This window comes from Mesoplodon densirostris, chromosome 3 (assembly GCF_025265405.1).
Source record: "Mesoplodon densirostris isolate mMesDen1 chromosome 3, mMesDen1 primary haplotype, whole genome shotgun sequence".
NCBI lineage: Eukaryota > Metazoa > Chordata > Mammalia > Artiodactyla > Ziphiidae > Mesoplodon > Mesoplodon densirostris.
This window is the reverse complement of record NC_082663.1, coordinates 175627526-175650687: the sequence shown is the minus strand read 5'-3', so window position 1 is coordinate 175650687 and position 23162 is coordinate 175627526. Positions and strand designations below refer to the sequence as shown.

The following is a 23162-nucleotide window of genomic DNA, read 5'->3' as shown; positions in this document are numbered from 1 at the left end:
TCTTAGAGGAAATGGTTTCAGTTTTTCACCATTGAGAATGATGTGGGCTGTGGCTTTGTCATATATAGCCTTTATTATGTTGAGGAAAGTTCCCTCTATGCCTACTTTCTGGAGGGTTTTTATTATAAATGAGTGTTGAATTTTGTCAAAAGCTTTTTCTGCCAGCTGGTAGTTTTTTAAATAAATGGAACCATATAAATAATCTCACAGCAGAAATCTAAGCCCACTCACTCTACTGTTAAATTGTGCTTAGTATTCTGGAATGCAATTATTCCATGTTCATACAGATTCTTCTGTAGTATTGAAAAATGGAATACACTCTCTAATTCATTTTATATGTAGAACGTATCATTGATACCAAAATCTGACAAGGTAAATATGAAGAAGAAACACAGTTTAATCTATTGATGATATCAAGCCTAATATCTTCAACAAAATAGTAGCAAACTGAATTCAACAGGTTATCAAGAGGAAAATACACTCTGAGAACAGTCCTATTGCAGGAGTGCAAGGTTTATCTAACACAAGGAACAGTAGAAAATGTATAGAAAGATTGATGTCAAGAAAATAAAAATGATACTATTTCCCCAATAAATGGAGATTAAATATACTCAGTGAAATATAACATCATATATCCAGGAGAAATACTTGATAAATTTTAGCATCAATTCCTGCCATAAAATTCTTACCAAAGTATAAATAAAAGGTTTTTCTTTCATTTAATAATTGGTAGTATAGAGAAAAGTAGCTAACATCACACATAAAGTGAAACCTTGAAAGCATTGCCTTTGAAGTAGGGAACAAGACAAGGAAACCAATTTTCACCACTGTAATGCTACATTTATAGCACAGTAAGGAGGGAAATTGGAACACACAGATGATATGATTATCAGTTTAGAAAATATAGAAACATTAATTACTACACTTAGTAAGAGAGTTGTGAAACGTTACCGCATACAAAAATAATATACAGAAAACGGTTCTATATCTATATACCAGAATCAAGAAACTGGAAAATGAGATTTTCAAAGAGTTGCAATAACATTAGATGTGTCATTTTACCAGTTCCAAGTCTAAGAAAGGATCTTGAGACACTTTGTGGGAGAAATGATTAGACATTGTAGAGAGGCAGGCAAAAAGATACAAATAAATGGATATGAATCTATGGAAGACCTAGAAGTGTTCAATTCCCATTAAACCCCAAATAATAGGTCTTTTGGGTGTGAGAATATTGACAAGTTGATTGCAAAAGCCAGTCAAAGAACAGAATGAGGACATTTGCTCTAACCTAAATCAAGACTTTTATTTTAAGTTACAGCAGTTTGGACAAGTGGGTCTCAGTGCAGAGATAGATAAATAGCCCAAGGGAATGGAATGGTGAGTTCACGCTGAGGTGGAGAGAAAGGAGGGTCTTTTCATAAATGGTACTAAGACCATTAACTATATGGAAAAATAAAATAACACTGGAATCTACCTCCTAGCACACAAAAAACCAACTCCAGGCAGGTTAGAGACCTCTGTGTGAAAGGTAAAACAAGCTTTTATCAGATAATAGAGGTTATTTAATGACCTCAGGATAATAAAGGATTTTTAAACAGAACATAAATGCAGAAACCACAAAGGACAAATTGATATCAAATTGATATATTTGCCTGTAACAGACTTAATTAAATAACTTAATTTCACCAGAAACATCATAAAGGAATGAAAAGATAGAGCACAAAAATGGGGAGGATAAACACACATAAGCATCAACACTCTATAGCATTTATTTATGTAAAGAGCTCCTAAATGAATATGGAAAAGACAGACAATGCTAATTTTGAAAATTGTGGAAAGCTTGAACAGTGACACCACAGAAGAGTAAACCACAGAATGAACAAAAAATTCATAAAGATTCTTCACTTTGTGAATCATCAGGACCATAATGCAATAGACAGCCACAGATGGTGGAACTTCACTCCCACCAGGTTGCCAACAGTTGACAATGCTGAGAATAGGCAAGAGGATGGAGCCTCAGGAACTCTCATTCACTGCAGATGAGAACATGCCCTGCACAATTGTATGGGAAAGACTCTGGCCTCATCTAGGGAGGCTGAGGAATGCATGACTCTATGGTTCCTCTCCTAGAGGATTTGTGCAGGGGAGAAGTCTTCCCCAGCTTCTCACTGGAACAGCCTACCAAGATCAGGAGAATGTAGAAATAAATTGTGTCGGGGCTTCCCTGGTGGCGCAGTGGTTGAGAGTCTGCCTGCCGATGCAGGGGACATGGGTTCGTGCCCCAGTTCGGGAGGATCCCACATGCCGCGGAGCAGCTGGGCCCGTGAGCCATGGCCGCTGGGCCTGCGCGTCCGGAGCCTGTGCTCCGCAACGGGAGAGACCACAACAGTGAGAGGCCCGCGTATCGCAAAAAAAAAAAAAAGAAAGAAAGAAAGAAAGAAAGAAAGAAATGGTGTCACTTGTTGCTGAGAAGGTGGTGGAGCTTCTCTGGCTCACACAGCTGGTGCACAGCCTGGAGAAGCCTCCTGCCTTCCTGTTTAGTCGTTCTTTCCACAGTGCTGCATCTTGACTTACATGGTATCTTTGACCCGTGTGTCCCTCCCTTCCCCCAGAGCCCGTGGTGGTGTTTGCCAAAGAGCAGCCGGCACGCAGTGAAGTGCAGGCTGTGGCGGGGGCCAGTGCCACACTGAGCTGCGAGGTGGCCCAGGCCCAGACGGAGACGACGTGGTACAAGGATGGGAAGAAGCTGAGTTCGAGCTCGAAAGTGCGTGTGGAGGCCACGGGCTGCACCCGGCAGCTGGTGGTGCAGCAGGCGGGCAAGGCAGATGCCGGGGAGTACAGCTGCGAGGCCGGGGGCCAGAGGGTCTCCTTCCACCTGGATGTCACAGGTCAGTTATTTGGGAGGGATGCTAAATTAGCCCTTTATAGAGACGATGCAACCGGCTTAGAGCCGTGACAGACCCAGTGGCCTTTCCGTCACATTTAATCTCTTTACATCTCCCATCTGCCCACCTCCCACTTTCATGCTTGTGCCTGATCCCAGGGACACTGGATGGGAAGGGTGTGTATGGAAGGAAGAGGGTCCCCTCTTGTGCACCATGAGTGGTGTCTCCATGTTGTAATGTTCCAGGTGATCTTTGGTGTCCAGCACCCTGGCTCCATCTTGCCCTTGGGGTCTCAAGTAGACCAGATGTCTGTCACCTCAGGATATGTGAATGTACTTTTGGTTGTTCTAGCAGCATCCAGATTCCCTCACCCAGCACCATATGCGGATTCGCCGTAATCAGAGATCTTTGTATTTCTTTGAACCTGATGAGGGGACGTTTCAGTCATCTAATCATACTTGGCATTACCTCAAATCTGAGTTTTGGATCAGCAAAGTTTTAGTTGTTTTGGGACACTCTTCCCTCCTTGCACATGGTTGTAGAAGTTATGTATGTACCCAAATGTTGCAAAATATAGGTTCCTGTTCTGTTGCAATGTCTGTGCAAAGTAAACCAAGAGAAGAGGGTTGGTAGATATATGCCTTTGATATGCACCTCTGAGATATGGCACATTCATCTGAAAGCAAATTTTGGTTTGCTTTTGTCTTTCAGTTAGTATATTCTGTCTCAGTGTTTCCTTTGGAATTTGATGTATAAATTTAGAAATGGAGAGTAGTAAGGAGCTTTTCTTACACCAGCATGCTTTGTTAAAGATGAGGTATGATAGTAGTAGCCACTGACTGGTAAAGTGGTATTTATTTCATATCATTTCCTAATGACTCTTGTGTGTGTCTGTACCTTCTGGGCTGGTTCACAGAGATATCTGCGAACTAACTTTAGTTTCCTTTTGTTAAGAGAGGTTAACCTCAAACAGAGGCGGGCTGTGGTCCTGCATTGACTCCTAAGTGCCACCACATAACAGTTTGATATCGTATTAGTATCTAATGATTCATAGGTGTATATAGATACCAAGAAACCCACTATGAATCATTTGACATTATTATAATAAAACACGATATTATTTCACACAAGTAAATTTGAAAAGTTTTGAAATAGTGGCCAATTCTTAGAAAACTATACCAAAACCTACACAAGAAGAAATTAACAACTTGAACAGCCTAATAACCTTTTAACTAAATGGAAACATAATAAAAGAATCTTCTCATAGAACAAGATTGAGCTCAGTGGCTCTACTGGCAATTTATATAAAATATTCTGGAAAGAAATTATTCCATATTCATCAAGATTCTTTAAGAGAATGGAAAAGGGATATACATATATATATGTATATATGGAAATATACATATATATGGATATATATGGATATGTGTGTGTGTGTATGTATATATATATATATATATGCTCTTTAACTCATTTTGTGTAGCTAACATAGATACCAAAATCTGACAAAGAAAGTATAAAGAATTGAAATTACAGGCCAATCTTTTATGGATGTCAATATCAAAATCCTATACAAAGTATTGGCAAAGTGAGTGGAGCAATACATGGAAAGCACAATACACTCAGATCTTAATCCAGGAATGCAAGGGTGGTTCAGCGTCAGAACATCAGAAAAATCAATACAATCTATAACGTTAAGAAGATAAAAGAGAAAAGGCATGTTTTTACCTAGAAGAATGCAGAATAAAAGTGCTTGATAAATTTGTTACATCATATTCAGAATAAGAGTTTTATGAAATGTAGTAGCATATATTCATATCAATAAACTTCTTAATAAACTAGTAATAAAAGGATAGTTTCTTAATTTGATACAGGGTGCTAAAGAAAACAACAACAAACATCACACTTATAGGGAAACCTTGAAAGCTTTTCTTTTTAACTGGAACATTTCAAGTGGCTTCACTATCAGAACTTGTGTCCAACATTGTACAGCCTATAAGGAGGAATATAAAGCAATAAAATTTAGATAAAGCAAAAGTGGACTTCACAGATGATAAGATTATTAATGCAGAAGGTAGAAAAGGAAGAATGTTTAGAGTTAGTAAGAAAGTTAAGGAGGATTGCCACATACAAAATGCACAGAAAACACTTCTATGTTGATGTCCTAGCAACAGAGTCAGAAAAGGATATTTTAAGACAATTATAATAGCATCAAAAGTATCATGCTTCTAATTCCATGTCTAATAAACTATGTTTAAGGCTTCTGAGGAGGATATTATTAAATACTTTAGGGAGACAGTGCTAAATGAATGGTGGGATATGCATGGAAGGCACACAGATGTCCATTCCTGATCAAAACCCAAAGAAAAGTTGTGTTGTGGGTGTGTCAAATTTGACTAGTTGATTCCAAGAGTCAAGTGGAACCGAAGCACTCATAAAGTGAGAGCATTTCATCTGCAAGATACCAAACTTATTATAAAGCTACAGTAGTGAAGACAACTGGGTTTCAATGCAGGGATAAATCCACAGAACAAAGGAACAGAATAGTGAGCTCTGAAACAGCCCTGCACATAACCAGACTCCCCCATCCCTTTTCTGTTTTTTAACTCTGTAGTGCTAGTGTGTGGTATAGAGAAAGGATGGTCTTTTCATAAACTGTGCTAATACCATGTAACTGTATACATATATCTCTATTTTTATATCTATTCCTCTATAATAAAAATGGATGTCTCCCTCACAGAACACACAAACACCAACTCCAGGTGGGTTAGAGACTCCAATGTGAAAGATAAAGCAAGCTCTTAGCAGCTAATATAGATTATTTAATGACCTGAGGGTAATAAAAGATTTCTTACATAGGATATAAATGCATTGATCACAAAGGACAAATTGACATACTTGCCTGTATTAAAACTAAGAACTATATCAACAGAAGACACATAAGAGATGAAAAAACAAGTGACAAAGATGGAGAAGTTATTTACACACCCATAATTCTCAAAGTTCTAACATAAATATATAAAGAGCTCCTGAAAATGAATAAAGAAAAGACAGACAGTGCTACTGCTAAATGGGCAAAAGCCTTGCAATGACACTACAGAAGGGCAAACACCAAAGGCCAAAAAGATCGGAAATGGTGCTCCACTTTGTAAATCATCAGGACCATGCAAAAGAGAGCTCAGGAAGTACAACTACCAGATTGCCAACAGTTGACAACAGCGTGGAGCCTCAGGAACTCTCCTGCGCTGTGGGTGGGAACGTTCTCTGTTCAATCATGTGGGAAAGACTCTGCATCCTCTAGGAAGGCTGAGGTGTCCATGCCTCCTGATCCCACAGTTCCTTTCCTAGAGGAATAGGTGCATGGAAGAAATCTTTCACAAAGTCCCCACTTGGACCAACATGCACAGATCAGTGGTAGGATGTATAGATAAATTGCGGGGACTTGTTGTGCAACTAGCACAGAGCCTGGAGAAGTTTCCAGTCCCCCTTCCCATCTGTCCAGGCCTTCTTTCCCTAGTGCTGCCTTCTTGACTGAGATGGTGTTTTTGACTCTGCATCCCTCCTTGTCCCCAGAGCCTATGGTGGTGTTTGCCAAGGAGCAGCCAGCACGCAGTGAAGTGCAGGCTGTGGTGGGGGCCAGTGCCACGCTGAGCTGCGAGGTGGCCCAGGCCCAGACGGAGGCGACGTGGTACAAGAACGGGAAGAAGCTGAGTTCGAGCTCAAAAGTGCATGTGGAGGCCAAGGGCTGCACCCGGAGGCTGGTGGTGCAGCAGGCGGGCAAGTCAGACGCCGGGGAGTACAGCTGCGAGGCCGGGGGCCAGAGGGTCTCCTTCCACCTGGATGTCACAGGTGGGTGCCAGGGTTTGGTGTAGAGTCTGAGCACCTGACAAATTGGGGGAAATTAGCACATCTCCAGCAGGGTGGGGGACGTGTGTGTTGGGCCTGTGCTGGGTTCTCCTCTGATGCAGTCAGCCCCAGGGCTCTGTCCACTGGGAAGATCCTTGAGTTGCGGGATGCTTGCCACAGCCCCTGGTCCTGGACACTCTTGGCATCTGCTTCCCCAGGTTCCTGCATATCTCCATCACATCCCCACCTCTCCCAGCATGAAACCTGGCACAGGCTTTCTCAGTCATCTGCAGGCTGCTAAGGCCTGTGGTCTGCTGAAATAGCCATTCTTTGTCTGTCGTTGGCAAGGGGCACTATTCCCATATTAAGTCTTCCTGGGCAGCTGTGGAGCCCAGTCCTGCTCTGAGGAGCTTCTGGCCTTGGATGCCCCTGCCCCCATTGGGTCTGGAGGCCCTGACTGTACAGCTGCATTGAGGTCAGCCCATTGTGTCGGCCTCTGCTCAGATGCCCATCCTGTCCTGGGCCTGAGCCAAGCTGGTTTGTTGCCTGCTCCCGTCCCTCCTGCCCCTCCTGGCTGCCGATGACATCACTGGGTTTCAGTGTCCTGAGGTGACTGACACTGTCCCTGTCCCCAGCTGTGGCCCTTGCCCCCAATCCAGCAGCCAGTGTGGTCCTTCCAGGTGCTCCCCCGGGTCAGCCCTCACAGAGACGCTCTTGGGTCCCCTCCCAGGGCCTTCCCCTTCCCCCTTCTCTGCCTTGGCTTTGCCCCCTGCTTGGCTGCTGGAGGCTCTCAGGCAGTCTTTGCCTGGTCTCTCCACTCCGCATGGGGGTTCTTCTACTGACACCGTCCTCCTCTGCCTCCCTTCCTGGCCCTGCTCCCCACTGCTCTTCTGGAATTTTGGCCGAGCCCCCAGGCTGTGTCGTGCCTTACTTTCCCTGCATTAGCTGCTCATGGGGCCCATCTTCCCTTGCGGATGGGGGCAGGGATCCTAGACTCTCAGCTCTTGGTGGGACAGAGCTTGTGGCCCCAGGTGGTCCCTCCTGGCTGCCCTGCACTGCCCCTGAGAGCCCGGATGGTGCCTGGCAGGCAGAGTGTGGCCCTGTTGCATTCACTGTCTGGCTTGCTCAGCAGAGAGGCATCAGTGGAGAGCTGGACAGCCTGGGCAGCTTCATTTCAAGTCTTCTCCCACCATGTGGCCTGGAGGGGGGATGGGATGCGAGGGTCTCCCCTTTAATGCTTGTTGGTCACCCCCCGCCCCCGCCCCCCAGAGCCGGAACTTGAGCCCCCGACCCTGGAGAGACCCAGACGCAGGGAACTTCTGGTGGTCAGGGAACATGAGGACATCGTCCTGACAGCCACGCTGGCCACACCCTCTGTGGCCGCGGTGACGTGGCTCAAGGACGGTGTGGAGATTCGCCGCAGCAAGAGGCACGAGACGGCCAGCCTGGGGGACACCCACACCCTGACTGTGCGTGGCGCGCAGACCCTGGACAGTGCCGTCTACTGCTGCCGCCAGGGCACGGAGGAGCAGGACTTCCCGGTGCAGGTAGAAGGTGAGTGGGGCCACGGGGAGGTCCTCTGGGAACCCCTTGTTTGCAGCATCCTGGAGTGGAGACTGGGTGAGGCTCAGGGCACACGACCGGGCGGCTCAGAGCTGGTCCTATGGCCCAAGCCCCACCAGGCTGACGTCGTTTACCCCACCCTCCCCCAGAGGTGGCTGCCAAGTTCTGCTGTCCCCTGGAGCCCGTGAGCGGAGAGCTGGGGGGCACAGTGAAGCTGGTCTGCGAGCTGAGCCCGGCGCAGGCCCAGGTGGTGTGGCGCCGCGGGAGCACGCAACTCCGGGCCGGCAAACGCTTCCAGATGGCGGCTGTGGGCCTTCAGCGCTCGCTCACTGTGTCAGGCCTGCGGGCAGAGGATGCGGGGGAGTACGTGTGCGAGAGCCGCGATGACCACACCAGCGCCATGCTCACCGTGAGCGGTATGTGGATGCCGGGCGCAGGGGCTGGGCTGCCCAGGTGGGCGGGTGGCTTGGCGGAGCATTCCGGGGCTGCTTCCCGAATGCGTGTACTTCCGCGGCATCTGCTAGGTGGGGGCCCCTGCCCCTCCTGCCCGCCTCTCAAGTGGAGCTCTTGTCCGCAGTCCCCCGCGTGGTCAAGTTCACATCTGGGCTGAGCGCGGTGGTCGCGGAGGAGAGCTGCGAGGCCACCTTCCAGTGCATGGTGACTCCCAGCGACGTGGCGGTGACGTGGTTCCGGGATGGCGTCAAGCTGCAGTCCAGCGAGAAGTTTCTCATATCGCAGAAGGGTGCCAGCCACAGCCTGACTATCTCGGGCCTGGCCCTGGAGGATGCCGGCCAGATCACTGCGGAGGCTGAGGGCATCAAGACCGTGGCTGCCCTCCGGGTCCGAGGTGCGTGCGTGGGGCAGCAGGAAGGGCGCACCGGCTCCTCTCAGCAGGCGTCTCCTAGTGGGCTGGTCCCAAGGTAGCATCCTGCTGCTGGCCTGTATCCAGCTCATCTGGCTGACTTCTGAGGACACAGGCTTTGTCAGCTGCAGAGAGAAGAGTAGGGTCAGACCGAGGGGCCAGGCACCTGCTCTAAAGGGGAGATGGTAAACTCCTGTAGTGCACACCTGGTCGGGGAGCGGGTGGAGACTCAGACACTCCAGGGAGTCTTCCTAGAGGAGACGATCCTTGCTGAGCCCAAAGGATGGCAAGGTGGGAGAGACTGGAGTTGGCAGCCAGTGCAAGCAGATGCAGATGATGGGGTTGCGCTTTGCTCGCTGAAGCCAGATTGCATGGGGGAGGGCCAGAACATTACCTGAGGGTACTTGGGAGCCAAGCCATCTCAGGTTCTTGAGTAAGGGAGTAATGCGGGCAGATGCACTTCTGGGAGATCATGGCACAGCCCGAGACTGGGAGATTCACTCTAGCGTTTCTCTTCCTTAATGTGACGCATCCAGGGCCTAGTTAAAGCAGAGACTGTGGTGCAGCTGGTCTCGGAGCTCAGAGTCTGCCTGTCTCAGTGGCTCCCTATGTCCCAATGCTCCTGGTCACCGGCCACACTTAGGAGTTCCAGGCCCTGGTGGGGGATTGCAGGAGTTGTTCAGAGCAGGGGAGCAGGAGGTGGGAGGGGGACTGAGAAAGGAGAAGCCCCCCTGAAGTGTGGTTTCCTTCCGTAAAATTGTGCCTGTGCATGTGTGCAGCTGGGCCCTGAGTATGGCCAAGGCCTTGCCTAGCTTGGAGTCGGAATGTGGCGGAGGGCAGCTCTGCTGGCTGGGGGTTGGGGCAGGGTCCCTCTGCCTTGCTTTCCTGAGAGTGGCAGTGGCTGTAATGACCTCCCTCTCCTGTGACTCCAGAGGCCCCAGTGTTGTTCAAAAAAAAGCTGGAGCCACAGACTGTGGAGGAGCGGAGCTCGGTGACCATGGAGGTGGAGCTGACGCGGCCATGGCCGGAGGTCAAGTGGACGCGCAACGCCGCGGCCCTGGTGGCAGGAGAGAATGTGGAGATCCACGCCGAGGGCTCAAGTCACCGCTTGGTTCTCCGCAGTGTGGGTTTCGCTGACCGTGGTTTCTATGGCTGCGAGACAGCGGATGATAAGACGCAGGCCAAGCTGACCGTGGAAAGTGAGCGGCTTAGGGGGCTTGGCCTAGGGGTTGGGCATCGAGGAGCTGGGGAGGGGAGGGAATCTCCCCCTGGGGGCGGGGCCCTGGAAAAGGGGGAAAAGGGAAAGAGAGAGGAAGGGGTGGACCTCCACTTGCAGGGGCCAGGGAGGTGGGGAAGGGAGTAAAGGAGAGGGCAGGCCTCCCCTTCCAGAGCACCCTGAGGCTCCCTGGGGAAGTGATGGGGGCTGGACCGAGGGCCAGGGTCTTGCTGCAGTGGCTCATCCTTCTTCTTTGTCCCATAGTGCGCCAGGTCCGGCTTGTGCGGGGCCTGCAGACAGTGGAGGTACAGGAGCAGGGCACAGCCACAATGGACGTAGAGCTGTCCCATGCTGATGTGGAGGGCACCTGGACTCGAGATGGCCTTCGGCTCCAGCCGGGACCCACGTGCCAGCTGGTGGTGCACGGCCCCACCCATACCCTTACGCTGTCTGGGCTGCAGAGGCAGGACAGTGGCCTGATTTCCTTCAGGGCGGAGGGTGTGCACACATCTGCGCAGCTGGTGGTCACTGGTAGGTGGACATAGGTGGGGCGGGACTCACTCCAGAGCACCTGCCCCTGTCCCCAAGGTGGCCCAGGGAGGCAGCTATGGGCAAGGATATGGAATCCTGGAGGAGGGGGGCTCATTCCTTTAACCAGCTGAGTGATTCCAACCAGCTCAGGCCCTGTCCCCGCCCAGAGGCCCTGCTTCTCACCACTCCCCTCCTGTCTTTCCAGAGCTGCCTGTGAAGTTCAGCCGCCCTCTGCAGGACGTGGTGGCCACGGAAAAGGACAAGGTGGTCCTGGACTGTGAGCTCTCACGCCCCAACGTGGATGTGCGCTGGTTGAAGGTGCCTGGGAACTTGGACTCCTCTGACCCCTCTTACCTCTCCCCATGGGTGGACGGGAATGGGACCACTCTGCTGGGCAGTTCCAGCACTTGACCTGGCCTCATTCCTCCACAGGACGGTGTGGAGCTGCAGGTGAGCAAGGCAGTGGGCATGGTGGCCCAGGGGGCCTGCAGGAGTCTCATCATTCACCGGTGTGAGCTTGGAGACCAGGGCGTGTATGTGTGCGATGCCCACGACGCTCAGAGCGCTGCCTCCCTGAAGGTGCAAGGTGAGGGCTGGGGGGTGGGTGCAGGAACCTCCTGGCCCCTCACTGCATCACCCATCCTGTACTCCCTCAGCAAGCTGGGGTCGGGGGCAGCAGTCAGGTAGCTCTGCGTGTCAGGACGTAGCAGGGCCTGCTTCTTGCCCCAGACCGAGATGTCCAGATCGTGAGGCCTCTGGAGGATGTGGAAGTGATGGAGAGGGAGGGGGCCACCTTCTCCTGCGAGGTCTCCCATGATGAGGTGCCTGCCCAGTGGTTCCGGGGGGGCAGCAAGCTTCGGCCCAGTGACAATGTGCGGATCCGCCAGAAAGGTGAGACGGGGACAGTGGGTGGGCTTCAGCAGGGCTTCTCCTCCTTAACGCCCCCAGGCCACCCCTCCCTTTAGTGCTGAGTGGCCTTTGTTCCCAGGAAGGACATACACTCTCATCTATCGGAGGGTCCTGGTGGAAGATGCAGGGGAAATCAAATTTGTAGCACAACGTGCAGAATCACGAGCCCAGCTCAGAGTAAAAGGTAATGGCCGCTCAGGGCAGGGCATGGGCTGGACAGCGTGTGTGTGAACAAGCTCGTGTACTGAGTCTTACAGGGCTGAAAGGCCAGCTGTCCCTGTCCTGGGGTCCCTCCTGGAATGAGGACAGCAGTGATCCAGGAGGAGGGAAAGGGGGTATTCCCTCCTTGGCAGGAAGAAAGTGGTCTAGGGGAGGCAGCCTTGGGGTCTCCTTCTTTGTTTAAAACGGAGGTACCAATGAATTCTCCTTCCTGGGACTGCAGCAAGTGCTGGAGAGAAAAGGTGTGAGGCCCTGGCAGGAAGTAAGCACACAAGGCTTTACCTGGTGGCCTTAATGACAGTCAAAGTGGCTGCAGGGCATGAGGGAGAAAAGGTCTAGAAACAGGTAGGGGGCAGTGGTGTGGGGCATTTGGATGCATAAGGTGAGGGCAGGGTGCAAGGGATTCGGGGGTGTTCAGGATGAGGGTGAGGCTGTGTGGCGAGAGGACGGGTGGTGGTGGGGGCGCGTGGGGCAGGCATGCACATGATGAGGCCCACTGGATGATAGCGAGTGTGGGTGTGTGCCCACTGTCCTTGTGGTCACATGTGAGCAGCAAGTCCCAGACTGGCCCGAGGGCAACACTCAGCCTAGCTATCTGCTGGCTCTGGTGGGCGGGCCGGCATAGGCTGTTCAGCCTGAGCATGATGTCCCAGTCCAGCTGGTTGGAAGATGCACAGCCACAGCACCCAGCCCTGGGTGTTCGGGATCACTGTGCACCTGCCCTGACCCTGCTGGGTGTACCCACAGAGCTGCCAGTATCCGTCCTACGCCCGCTGCGGGACAAGATCGCAATAGAGAAGCACCGTGGTGTGCTCGAGTGCCAGATGTCAAGGGCCAGTGCCCAGGTGCGGTGGTTCAAGGGCAGCGTGGAACTGCAGCCTGGGGCCAAGTATGAGATGGTCAGTGACGGCCTCTACCGCCAGCTAGTCATCAACGCCGTCCAGCCTGAGGACGAGGACACTTATACCTGTGATGCTGGCGATGTTAAGACCAGTGCCCAGTTCTTTGTGGAAGGTTCGGGCAGGGCTGGGTGGGCGGCTGTTCCTTTTTTCCACCAGGGGAGGTGTTACAGCCTGTGGCACTTAGAGGTGGCCAGGTCTGAGAAGGACCTGACTGGGCGTGTTGGGTCACCCCAGGGAGGAAGTGAGCATGCCTGAGAGGGTTTGTTCCCAGGAAGTAACACCAACCCTGCAGGAGGGGGTGGCTGGTGATCCTCCCCTGGGACTGCCCCAGTGACTAGCCACTTGCCCACAGAGCAATCCATCACTATCGTGCGGGGCCTGCAAGATGTGACGGTGATGCAGCCTGCCCCTGCCTTGTTCGAGTGTGAGACCTCCATCCCCTCGGTGCGGCCACCTAAGTGGCTCCTGGGGAAGACGGTGCTGCAGGCAGGGGCTGACGTGGGAATGGAACAGGAGGGTACAGTGCACCGGCTGACGCTGCGGCGTACCTGCTCCACCATGACAGGGCCGGTGCACTTCACCATTGGCAAATCACGCTCCACCGCCTGCCTGGTCGTCTCAGGTGAAAGTGCGCTGCCTGGCGGGTTGGCTGCAGGTGGAGAGGGGGCAGGGCAGGGGCAGGTGTCATGGCCTGGTGGTCTGGCCCACTTCACCCAGTGCTTCCCTCTTTCCGTACGCCACAGATATTCCCATCGTGCTCACGCGGCCACTAGAGCCCAAGGTGGGGCGCGAGCTGCAGTCAGTAGTCCTGTCCTGTGACTTCAAGCCACCCCCCAAGACCGTGCAGTGGTACAAGGAGGAGACACCCCTGGTGCCATCTGACAAGTTCAAGATGAGGCTGGAGGGCCACATGGCAGAGCTGTGCATCCTGCGGCTCACACCCGCAGATGCTGGTGTCTACCGGTGCCATGCCGGCAGTGCCCAGAGCAGCGCTGAGGTTACTGTGGAAGGTACATAGCAAGGGGGCACAGGGCCGCCAGAGGGTCTCTAGGGGAGGCGGTGATGGCGGTCGTGCTGAGCTGCCTGGTGTGCTCCTGGCAGTGCGGGAGGTGACGGTGACGCAGCCACTGCAGGACTTGGAGGTCACGGAGGAGGACTGTGCCTGCTTCTCCTGCGAGCTGTCCCACGAGGACGAGGAGGTGGAGTGGTCGCTCAATGGGACGCCACTGTATAACGACAGCTTCCACAAGATTACCCATGAGGGCCGCCGCCACACGCTGGTGCTGAAACAGGTCCGACGGGCTGACACAGGCACTGTATGCGCCTCCTCGCCCAAGGTTATGGCCTCGGCCCGCCTGGAGGTCAAAGGTGAGGTGTTCTTGTGGGGTCTCTGGGGACCCCTGGGATGTGCACCTGGCATCCCGAGGGCCAGAGGTGAGAGCTCGTCCCCTCAGTCGCCCACACCTTCCCTGCAGGGAAGCCGGTGGTGTTCCTGAAGGCGTTGGACGACGTGTCTGTGGAGGAGTGGGGCACGCTGGCCTTACGGTGCGAGGTCTCTGACCACCAGGCTCGTGTGGTATGGCGAAAGGATGGCATGGAGTTGGGCCCCAGTGACAAGTATGAATTCCTGTGCACAGCGGGCACTCGGGGACTCGTGGTGCACAACCTGAGCAAGGACGATGCTGGCCTGTACACCTGCGACGTGGGCACTGATGAGACCCGTGCCCGTGTCAGCGTGCACGGTGCGTGCTGCAGCCGGCTCCAGATGGCGGGGCCAGGGCACTGGGGGTGTGGCTCTGGGCATGGGGGTGCCTCCGCCTGGAGGGCCCACACACTCTCTGAGACCAGGGGCTGCTCTGCTGAGTCTGGAGAGGTCAGGGCAGGCTCCTGAAGGAGCGGGCTTGACAGGGTCTTAGGAGGCCCGGGTGCAAGCAGGTGGGCCAGGGATGATGGGCAACAGAGAAAAGCTTGGGAGACTAGACTGGCCCTGCTTGATAGAGTCCCAAGGTGTAAAGGATTCTACAGAGGCTGGAAACATTCACTCTGCACCAGGGGATGTGTATGGGCAGGCACAGGGGCCACAGAGGGGCGGTCAGGAGAGCCTCCTGGAGTGGGCGAGTGGGAGAACCCGAGATGTCAGGCAGGGGGTGCCCCAGTAGGGCTCCCAGGCCATGGCACAGCCTGGTGAAGGTGGCTGTGGGCAGGCCACATGCTTTTCACATGCTCCTGCCAATCTGGGCCTGGTTCCCCAACTATAGGGTGGATGCCTGACGTCCTGTGTGCATCACTGTCCTGGCTCCACCCCCGTAGTCCTGCTCTCTCTTGTATTCATGGCAGGCCTGCTGCCCTGTGATCCTGTGGCTGGTCCCTGAGGGTCTGGCCAGTGTTTAATGAGACAGGAAAGGGACGGGAAAGGGAGGGCGGTGTGGTGAGTTTGTCCTAAAGCTGGATTGCCTCTTCATTTTGGGTGCCTGTTCTTCTTCTGGAGCATATAAGCTGGTGACAACTGTGTGTGGTGCTTATTCTCTCCACATTGTTCCATAGCAAATGCGAAGGCGGCCGCCCTGGTCATAACGCATAGCTATCAGCCATCCAAATACCAAGGTGTGGACAGCTGGAGACCAAGAGGACATGTGCTGAGAGAGGCATCAGGCCCTCTGGGGGTGGGGGTGGGGGATGGGAATGCAGGCTCTCTGGCTGGTCTTGCCCCTCCTGGGGTGTGGACTGGGGCTGCTACAGGCTTGTTGGTGCCTGTCTCGAGGCGCAGGCTTCCGTGGGCCTGGCTGGCGTGACGGCTGTCTCCTCTGGCCCACAGACCTGCACGTGGGCATCACCAAGAGGCTGAAGACAGTGGAGGTGATGGAGGGCGAGAGCTGCAGCTTTGAGTGCGTCCTGTCCCATGAGAACACTAGCGATGTTGCCGTATGGATGGTTGGTGGGAAAACGGTGGGCAGCTCTGGCCGCTTCTGGGCCACACGCCAGGGCCGCAAGTATACACTGGCTGTCCGAGATGCTCTGCCAAGTGACGCTGGGGAGGTGGTCTTCTCTGTGCGGGGCCTCACCTCCAAGGCCTCGCTCATCATCAGAGGTGGGTGATGGTGGCAGTGGGAACTGACTGGGTGGGGCAGGTCGGGGGTCTGTCTCCAGGGGCTGGTTTGGGAGCTGCTGAGCCTGGGCCCTCCCCAGGCAGCCTGGAGCAGGGGCCTTGGGCTTGGAAGCTGGAAGGGGGTGCATCTGGGGACTGTCTCCCCAGCCCCTGGTTGGCACCTGGAGGCATCTGTCAGAGTACTGGGGGCTTCTGGTCATCCAGGGGGCTTACTTTCTAGGATGAGGTTCTGGAGCCTTTGGGCAGAAGCAGGGTTTCTGATCTTCAGTCTGTGATTCGACTGCTGTGGTAGCTCCCAGGGTGCATGACTCGTGAAGCCAGTGAAATGGCCATTGGCATTTCTGAGCTCCTACTTCCAGCATGAGTACTTGGTGCCAGTGGGTGAAGCTCAGCCCATAGTCAGCGCTGGCCCATGGCTATGCTTTGAGTCACAGGACTCTGAACAGTGCCGAGAACATGAGATTCTGTGGTCTAATATTTCTCCCTCCCGGGGTCCTTCCGTGGTATTCCAGGGCTCTGAGGCCCCTGGGTCTGAGGTTCCAGAGTTGGAAGTTTTGGAGCTGTAGGTTCTGTGGTCTCAACCTTCAGAGCCTGAAGGTTCCTGAATGCCTGCCTTGCCCTCACCCCAGGCATGGCTAAGGCTGTGGCCGTGGGTAGAGCTGTGGCCATGCCTCTTGGGCCACCATCTCTGTTCTTTTCAGAGAGGCCAGCTAACATTATGAAGCCACTGGAAGACCAGCGGGCCATGCTGGGTGAGGATGTGGTGCTGAGGTGTGAGCTGTCACGGGAGGGGACCCCAGTGTGCTGGCTGAAGGACGGGAAAGCCATTCACAAGAGTCAGAAGTATGAGCTTCTCATCGAAGGCACTCGAGCCATGCTGGTCATCCATGCAGCCTCACTCAAAGATTCTGGCGAGTACACATGTGAGACGGAGTCTTCCAAAAGCACAGCCAGCCTCCGAGTGGAAGGTAACCCCCATGAGAGACCCTGGCACAGCCCCTGTGGCTTCTCTTCCCAGGCAGGAGCGGAGGGGCGCCCAGCAGGGAAGGGGCTCGCTCAGGTCCCTGAGGTTCTGTGGGTGGACCAGGAGAACCACCTGTGATGGGAGTGATTTCCTGTCCTGAGGGCCTACGTGGGGTCTGCACAGGCCTCTCCCTCCCATCCATTCTTTCCCAGAAAAGCCAAACCAGTTCACGGAGGAGCTGGCTGACCTGCAGGTGGAGGAGAAGGGCACAGCTGTGTTCGCCTGCAAGACGGAGCGCCCCGCGGCCTCAGTGACCTGGCGCAAGGGCCTCACAGAGCTGCAAGCCTCGGAGAAGCATGCTCCCAGCCAGGAGGGCCTGACCTTGAGGCTCACCATCAGCGCCCTGGAGAAGACGGACACTGACACTTACACCTGTGACATCGGCCAGGCCCAGTCCCAGGCTCGGCTCCTGGTGAAAGGTTAGGCCCAGTCACCGTGCTGTTGCTCTCATTTGCACACTATATTTCAAGGCCCATGGTGTGCTCAGGTGTATGCTTTGTTTAAAGTAGACTTGGAGATGGGCAGAGATCAGAGCTCTGCCTGGCCCTAGACAAACCCAGCCTTGGTTTCCCCATCTCCAAGGGGAGTTGTCCTGGGTGGTCTTGTCTCTGGCCTTCCCAGCTGGGCCTTGTGTAAATGGGTCAGCAACCCTCATTTGTTTGTGCATTCATTTGCTGGATGAATGTTTCTGGAAACCTTCCAGCATGTGCCCCTGCATGAGCTCTGCATGTACTTACATGCAGATGTACCGCCTCTGCTCCTGTGAAAGGAGACTCGCTCGGGGAAGTTTTCAGGTTTGAGCAGCAGTTTTCACCTGGCAGGCAGGGTGAGGGTTATCATTCTCCCACTTCACAGATAGGGAAACTGGGCCTTTACTCAGGGTTGTTGGCTGGTTCAGGGTTGTAGGACAAGTAGGCATTAGGGCAGGGTTGAGCCCAGCCCTCCAGACCCCAGGGCCGGTGTCCAGGGTGAAGTCAGCTGGAGGTCCTTCCTGGGGGTCTCTCCACAGAAAAAACCCCAAAAGAATAACAAAGAAGCCTCACTCTTGATTTTTTTCTCTTTTTCAGTGAAATACAGTGAATCCACTGAGCTCAGTGAAAACATTTTGTTAGTGCAGTAGAAGCACCACTATCTAATAAAGTACTGGGTTGGGCAAAATTTTCATTCAGGTTTTTCCGTAAGATGCTACAAAAAACCCAAATGAACTTTTGGGCCAACCCAGTAGATGTTCATACTTTAAAAAAGTCAGAGTGTCCCATAATAACAACATATGGTCTTTAAAAAAATTTAAAACCCACAGACTTGTACCAGTCTAATAGTGTCAGCCAGAGCCTTTTCTTTGTGTATCAGTTCACGAATCAGAATTCCTTAGCTCTTTTTGTGTACATCGCCTTCCTGATGTGCCATCTATGCTTTCTGGTGTGCAATAGCTTCAAGACACCTGTGAATGCAGAAGGAATCTGGAGGCCATTCTATCTCTATATTTATGACTTCTTCCCAAGCTTTGACCATACCTAAGACAACAGCAAAAAATTTTTTTCTAGAGATTCACATTGTCAGTCCTCCAATGCATTCGATTTAAATGTTATCATAGCCATGCGTCTTTTTTCACGCTCGTTTCTTCTGTTAATACAAAATTTAATTGCGTTAAGTGATTTCTGTGACAGGCATAACCGGCCTAGACAGGTTAGGGAGCACAGCTTGATGGAGGGGCCTTGCTGTGGGTCACCTTGTGTGCTCTGCAGAAGGACCCCAGAGGTGGATTGGGGCTCACTGGTGGATCTAAAACAAATACTTGGACAGCTCAGCTCAGACCCACTTACTGTTTTATGTTTTGTCAGTCGGAGCCCGTTAGAGTCATTTGCTCGATCTCTGTTGTGAGCCCACCCCAGGTCTTGGGGAGCACCCTGTTTCCCTTGGCAGCTGACCAGAGGGTCCCTGACATGCCCATTTGTGTCCCTGCAGGCCAGAAAGTGCTCATCACAGAGGATCTGGAGGACTTGGAGGTGCAGGAGGGCTCCTCGGCCACCTTCTGCTGCCGTATCTCCCCTGCCGACTACAAGCCCGTCCACTGGTTCTTGGACAAAACCCCACTGTCTGCCAATGAACTCAATGAGATCGAGGTCCAGCCAGGTGGCTACCATGTGCTTACCCTGCGGCAGCTGGCCATCAAGGACTCAGGCACCATCCATTTTGAGGCAGGCGACCAGCGGACCTCGGCTTCCTTGCAGGTCACAGGTAGGCTGCATGCCCAGTGCCCAGTGCCGTGTGACTAAGCATGCAACCTCAAGACAGTGGCTTGGCCACGTGCTGGGTGAGGCCCTGGGGCTCACAGAGAAGGCACCATGGACTTCCCATGGGCTGGGGCCTTGGATCCCAGGGAGCGGGGCTTGGGAGGCTCAGTGGCCCTATTTCAAGTTGCATTGTTGCACATGGTATGCAGAGGTGAACTCAAGGGCAGTGTAGAGGCTGGGCCCACCCCTCTGGTGTGTGGAGCCACACAGAGCCTGTCCTGTTCCCCCAGCAGCCCTGTCTGCAGCCCAGACTGAGGGGGGCAGGTGGGCACTGACCAGGAGTGTTGCCTGGTCTGCAGTGAGACCTGGGACTTTTCCTGCAGAAGCCCCCAAGTGTCTTATACATCCCTCTCTGTCTTCAGAGAAGCCAGGTGTTTTCTCCCAGGAGCTCACAGATGCCACAGTCATGGAGGGGGAAGAGCTGACCCTGGTCTGTGAGACTGCTGCTTTAGACAACACTGTGTGCTGGACCAAGGACGGGAAGGCCCTGCGGCCATCGGCTCGGTGCCATCTGAGATATGAGGGCCGCCGAGCCCAACTGGTCATCACTGACACCACCCTTCAGGATGGTGGGCTCTACAAGTGTGAGGCTGGGGGTGCCTGGAGCAGCTCCATTGTCAGGATCCATGGTGAGCCCCTGGAGGGGGATGCTGGGCAGCCTCCAGCTGCACTCTGGGCACCCCTGTTTCTTGTCTGGCTAGGGGCAAAGGGGACTCCAGGACTCTATCTGACCCTCTCTGTCTCTGCCCTCTATGTGTGTGTGTGGTGGGGGGGCTGCTCTGAGGCTCCTCCTGTCCACCTGGATCTTTCCAGCAGTTCATCCATCTCACTCTGCTCCCTGCTGCCCATCTCTGGGTCTCTGATGGTCCTGATAGCATCCCTCACCCTCTCTTGGTCTTCTGACCAGCAATATTTTTTTTACTTCATTCCTGACTTTGTTTTGTGTTCTGACGTCACCGTGTCTCCCTTCTCCTGGCTTGGCTCATCTCCATCTGTCTCAGTCGGCTCGGGTCCGGGTAACAAATACCACCGACTGGGTAGCATAAAAAAACATGTCTCCCGGTTTATTGTCTCCCAGTTCTGGAGACTAGAAGTCTGAGATCAAGGTGTTGGCAGGCCTGGCTTCTCCTGAGGCCTTTCTCCTTGGCGTGTAGATAGCTGTCTTCTCCCTGTGTCTTCACAGTCATCCCTCTGTGTGTGTCTGTGTCCTAATCTCCTTTTCTTGTAAGGATACCAATACTGTGGGATTAAGACCCACCCTAGTGACGTAATTTTACCTCAGTCTTCTCTTTAAAGACCCCCATCTCCAAATATGGCCCCATTCTGGGTCCTGAGGGTTAGGGCTCCAACAGATGAATTTGGAGGACACAATGTAGCCCATAACACTCCACCCTTCTCTGTTTCCTGCTGTTTGGCTCATGCCCCTGGAGAGGCAGAGGTCTTGAGGTCACCGTCACTAGCCCCCAATGTAGACAGTGAGGTGGGCCTGCCTGCACCCTGCAGCTGCTGCTCTCAACCATGCTTGACCACAGGGGAGACCACTGTAGGAGGCAGCGGGGGGAGGGCTGAGCTGAGCTCATGCCTGTCCACAGCTCAGCCAGTGCGGTTCCGAGAGGGGCTGAAGGACGTGGAGGTGCTTGAGGGTGGTGCTACCACACTACACTGCATCCTGTCATCGGTGGCCATGCCCGTGGAGTGGCGTCGTGGAGATGAGATTGTGCAGCCTGGAGGCAAGTACAGCCTGCGGCAGGAGGGTACCATGCTGGAACTGCTCATCCGGGACCTGAGGCCTCAGGACAGCGGGCAGTACTCCTGCTGCTTCAGGGACCAGATGACATCGGCCAGGCTCACCGTACAGGGTGAGTATAATTACCCACTCTGCCCATGTGACCCTATGCGGCTCCATACAACCCCTTTCAACCTTTGTGGGGGGATGAAGATGATGTCTTGTGTCCATCGGACCTTGTTGCAGCCCTACCTGCTGAGTTCATAGGAAGACTGAGAAGCAAGGAGGCCACGGAAGGGACCACGGCCACACTGCACTGCGAGCTGAGCAAGGAAGCCACTGTGGAGTGGAGGAAGGGGCCTGAGACCCTCAGAGCTGGAGACAGAGTGAGCCTGAGGCAGGATGGAGCCGTGTGTGAGCTGGAGATCCGTGGCCTGACCGTGGAGGATGCTGGGGAGTACTCGTGTGTGTGCGGGCAGGAGAGGACATCAGCCACGCTCACCATCAGGGGTAAAGACCACATGTGACCACGTGGACTGGCATTTGGTGTCTGCCCATCACCTCTCTGCTCTCAGTTTCCTTTTCTACCTGCTCTCTCACTATCCTTTTCCTTCCATAATTCTTGTATTGTCCCTGTCATGGTCCTTGTCTGTTGTGTGGCACATGTACAGGTTGGACCTTTAAATGTCACAGTCCACAGTGTGTACTGGGCACACCCAGCAGGTGGTCCGTGTCCAGTTCGGTTTTGTATCTTCTGTGAACTATCCGCGTCCTGTTTCTTCTGCGTGTTCAGAGAGCGTGATAGTGTTTGTGTGTTTCCAACCATCTCCAGGCCTGCCTGCCAAGTTCACAAAGGGTCTGAGGAAGGAGGAGGCCACAGAAGGGGCCACGGCCACGCTGCGCTGTGAGCTGAGCAAGGCAGCCCCTGTGGAGTGGAGGAAGGGGCCCGAGACCCTGAGGCCCGGGGACAGAGTGAGCCTGAGGCAGGACGGAGCCGCGTGTGAGCTGGAGATCCGTGGCCTGGTTGTGGCAGATGCCGGGGAGTACTCGTGTGTGTGCGGGCAGGAGAGAACAGTGGCCAGGCTGACGGTCAGGGGTAAAGACTGTGTGTGGCCACGTGGAGCAGTGGCTTCGTGTCTGAGGGCTTGATCACGTCCTTGAGCCCTGCCCTGTCTGTGTACAGTCTTTCGCTTCTGTGTGCATCTCCTGCATTCCTGCAGCATGAGTCTCCCAGCACCTGCTTCTGTGAGGCCCATCTCAGATAAAGAGCAGAGAATATGGTCCTCCCTGCTCTCAGGGGCTCATGCCTGAGGGAGAGAAGGAGGGCAGCCACACAGTACAAGAGTGGAAGTATGGTCCTCTTGAGGGGGCATGCCAAGAGAGAAGCTAGGAAGTCGAGCAAAGCGTGGCCCTCGAGGGTGGGATGTCGAATGGGGTGTCAAGAGGTGGAAGCTGGGACATGCATGCTGGGCCATGGGAGAGCCATGTTGGGAGGTCCTAGGTTCTGTTCTCCAGCTCCTGGTGGTTAGGAGAGGTGAGGCTGGGTATAGGGATAGGGTGGAGGTGAGGTGGGTGTGGAGGGTAAAGTGGAGGTGAGGTGGGTGTGGACAGGGCTTGACTGTGGAAGGAGAGGCAGGAGGGTCAGGAAGAGCTGCAGAGAGGAGCCGAGCCAGAGTCAGGAAAGGCAGGCGGACACCCGTGCTGGCGTTGGGCCCCCTGTCTGGCATCTGTGGCAGGTAAGCTGGCTCTAGGCAACTGCCACAAAGGGGGTCCGTCAGGCATGGCGTGGCGACCTGTGGCTGGGACACGGGATGAGAGGTCACAGTTTGAGGGTGGGGCACAGTCAACTAGAGCAGGAGGGCTGTCCCGTGGGTTTAGGGGCCAATAGGGTCACTTCCGTTGTGGGGTGGATGACGGCCAGCTGGGTGGATATCCTTGAAGCGAGGTAGTGGGAGTCCCCTTGCATCAGAGCAGCCGACTGTGGGCATTCTGCCTGGTGTCCCCTCAGGGCCCCCCTTCCAATGGGTGCTTGTATGGCCAGCATGGTGTCTGTGGCCCATTCCTTGTCTGCAGGCTCCA

The 23162-nt window shown here is 53.7% G+C and overlaps 1 protein-coding gene across 1 annotated transcript in view; it reads left to right on the top strand.

Moving 5' to 3' along the window:
• The window catches only part of OBSCN (obscurin, cytoskeletal calmodulin and titin-interacting RhoGEF), a 134137-nt gene that overhangs the window by 34413 nt on the left and 76562 nt on the right, over positions 1-23162 (top strand). The window contains 22 exon segments of the mRNA XM_060092645.1: positions 2613-2888; positions 6459-6734; positions 8001-8285; positions 8444-8710; positions 8872-9141; positions 10089-10355; positions 10637-10903; positions 11109-11221; positions 11336-11489; positions 11892-11996; positions 12779-13045; positions 13286-13555; positions 13677-13943; positions 14035-14301; positions 14409-14675; positions 15749-16021; positions 16741-17007; positions 17216-17482; positions 19029-19301; positions 19720-19986; positions 20950-21216; positions 21330-21593. Coding sequence (XP_059948628.1) covers positions 2613-2888; positions 6459-6734; positions 8001-8285; positions 8444-8710; positions 8872-9141; positions 10089-10355; positions 10637-10903; positions 11109-11221; positions 11336-11489; positions 11892-11996; positions 12779-13045; positions 13286-13555; positions 13677-13943; positions 14035-14301; positions 14409-14675; positions 15749-16021; positions 16741-17007; positions 17216-17482; positions 19029-19301; positions 19720-19986; positions 20950-21216; positions 21330-21593 — 5496 coding nt within the window.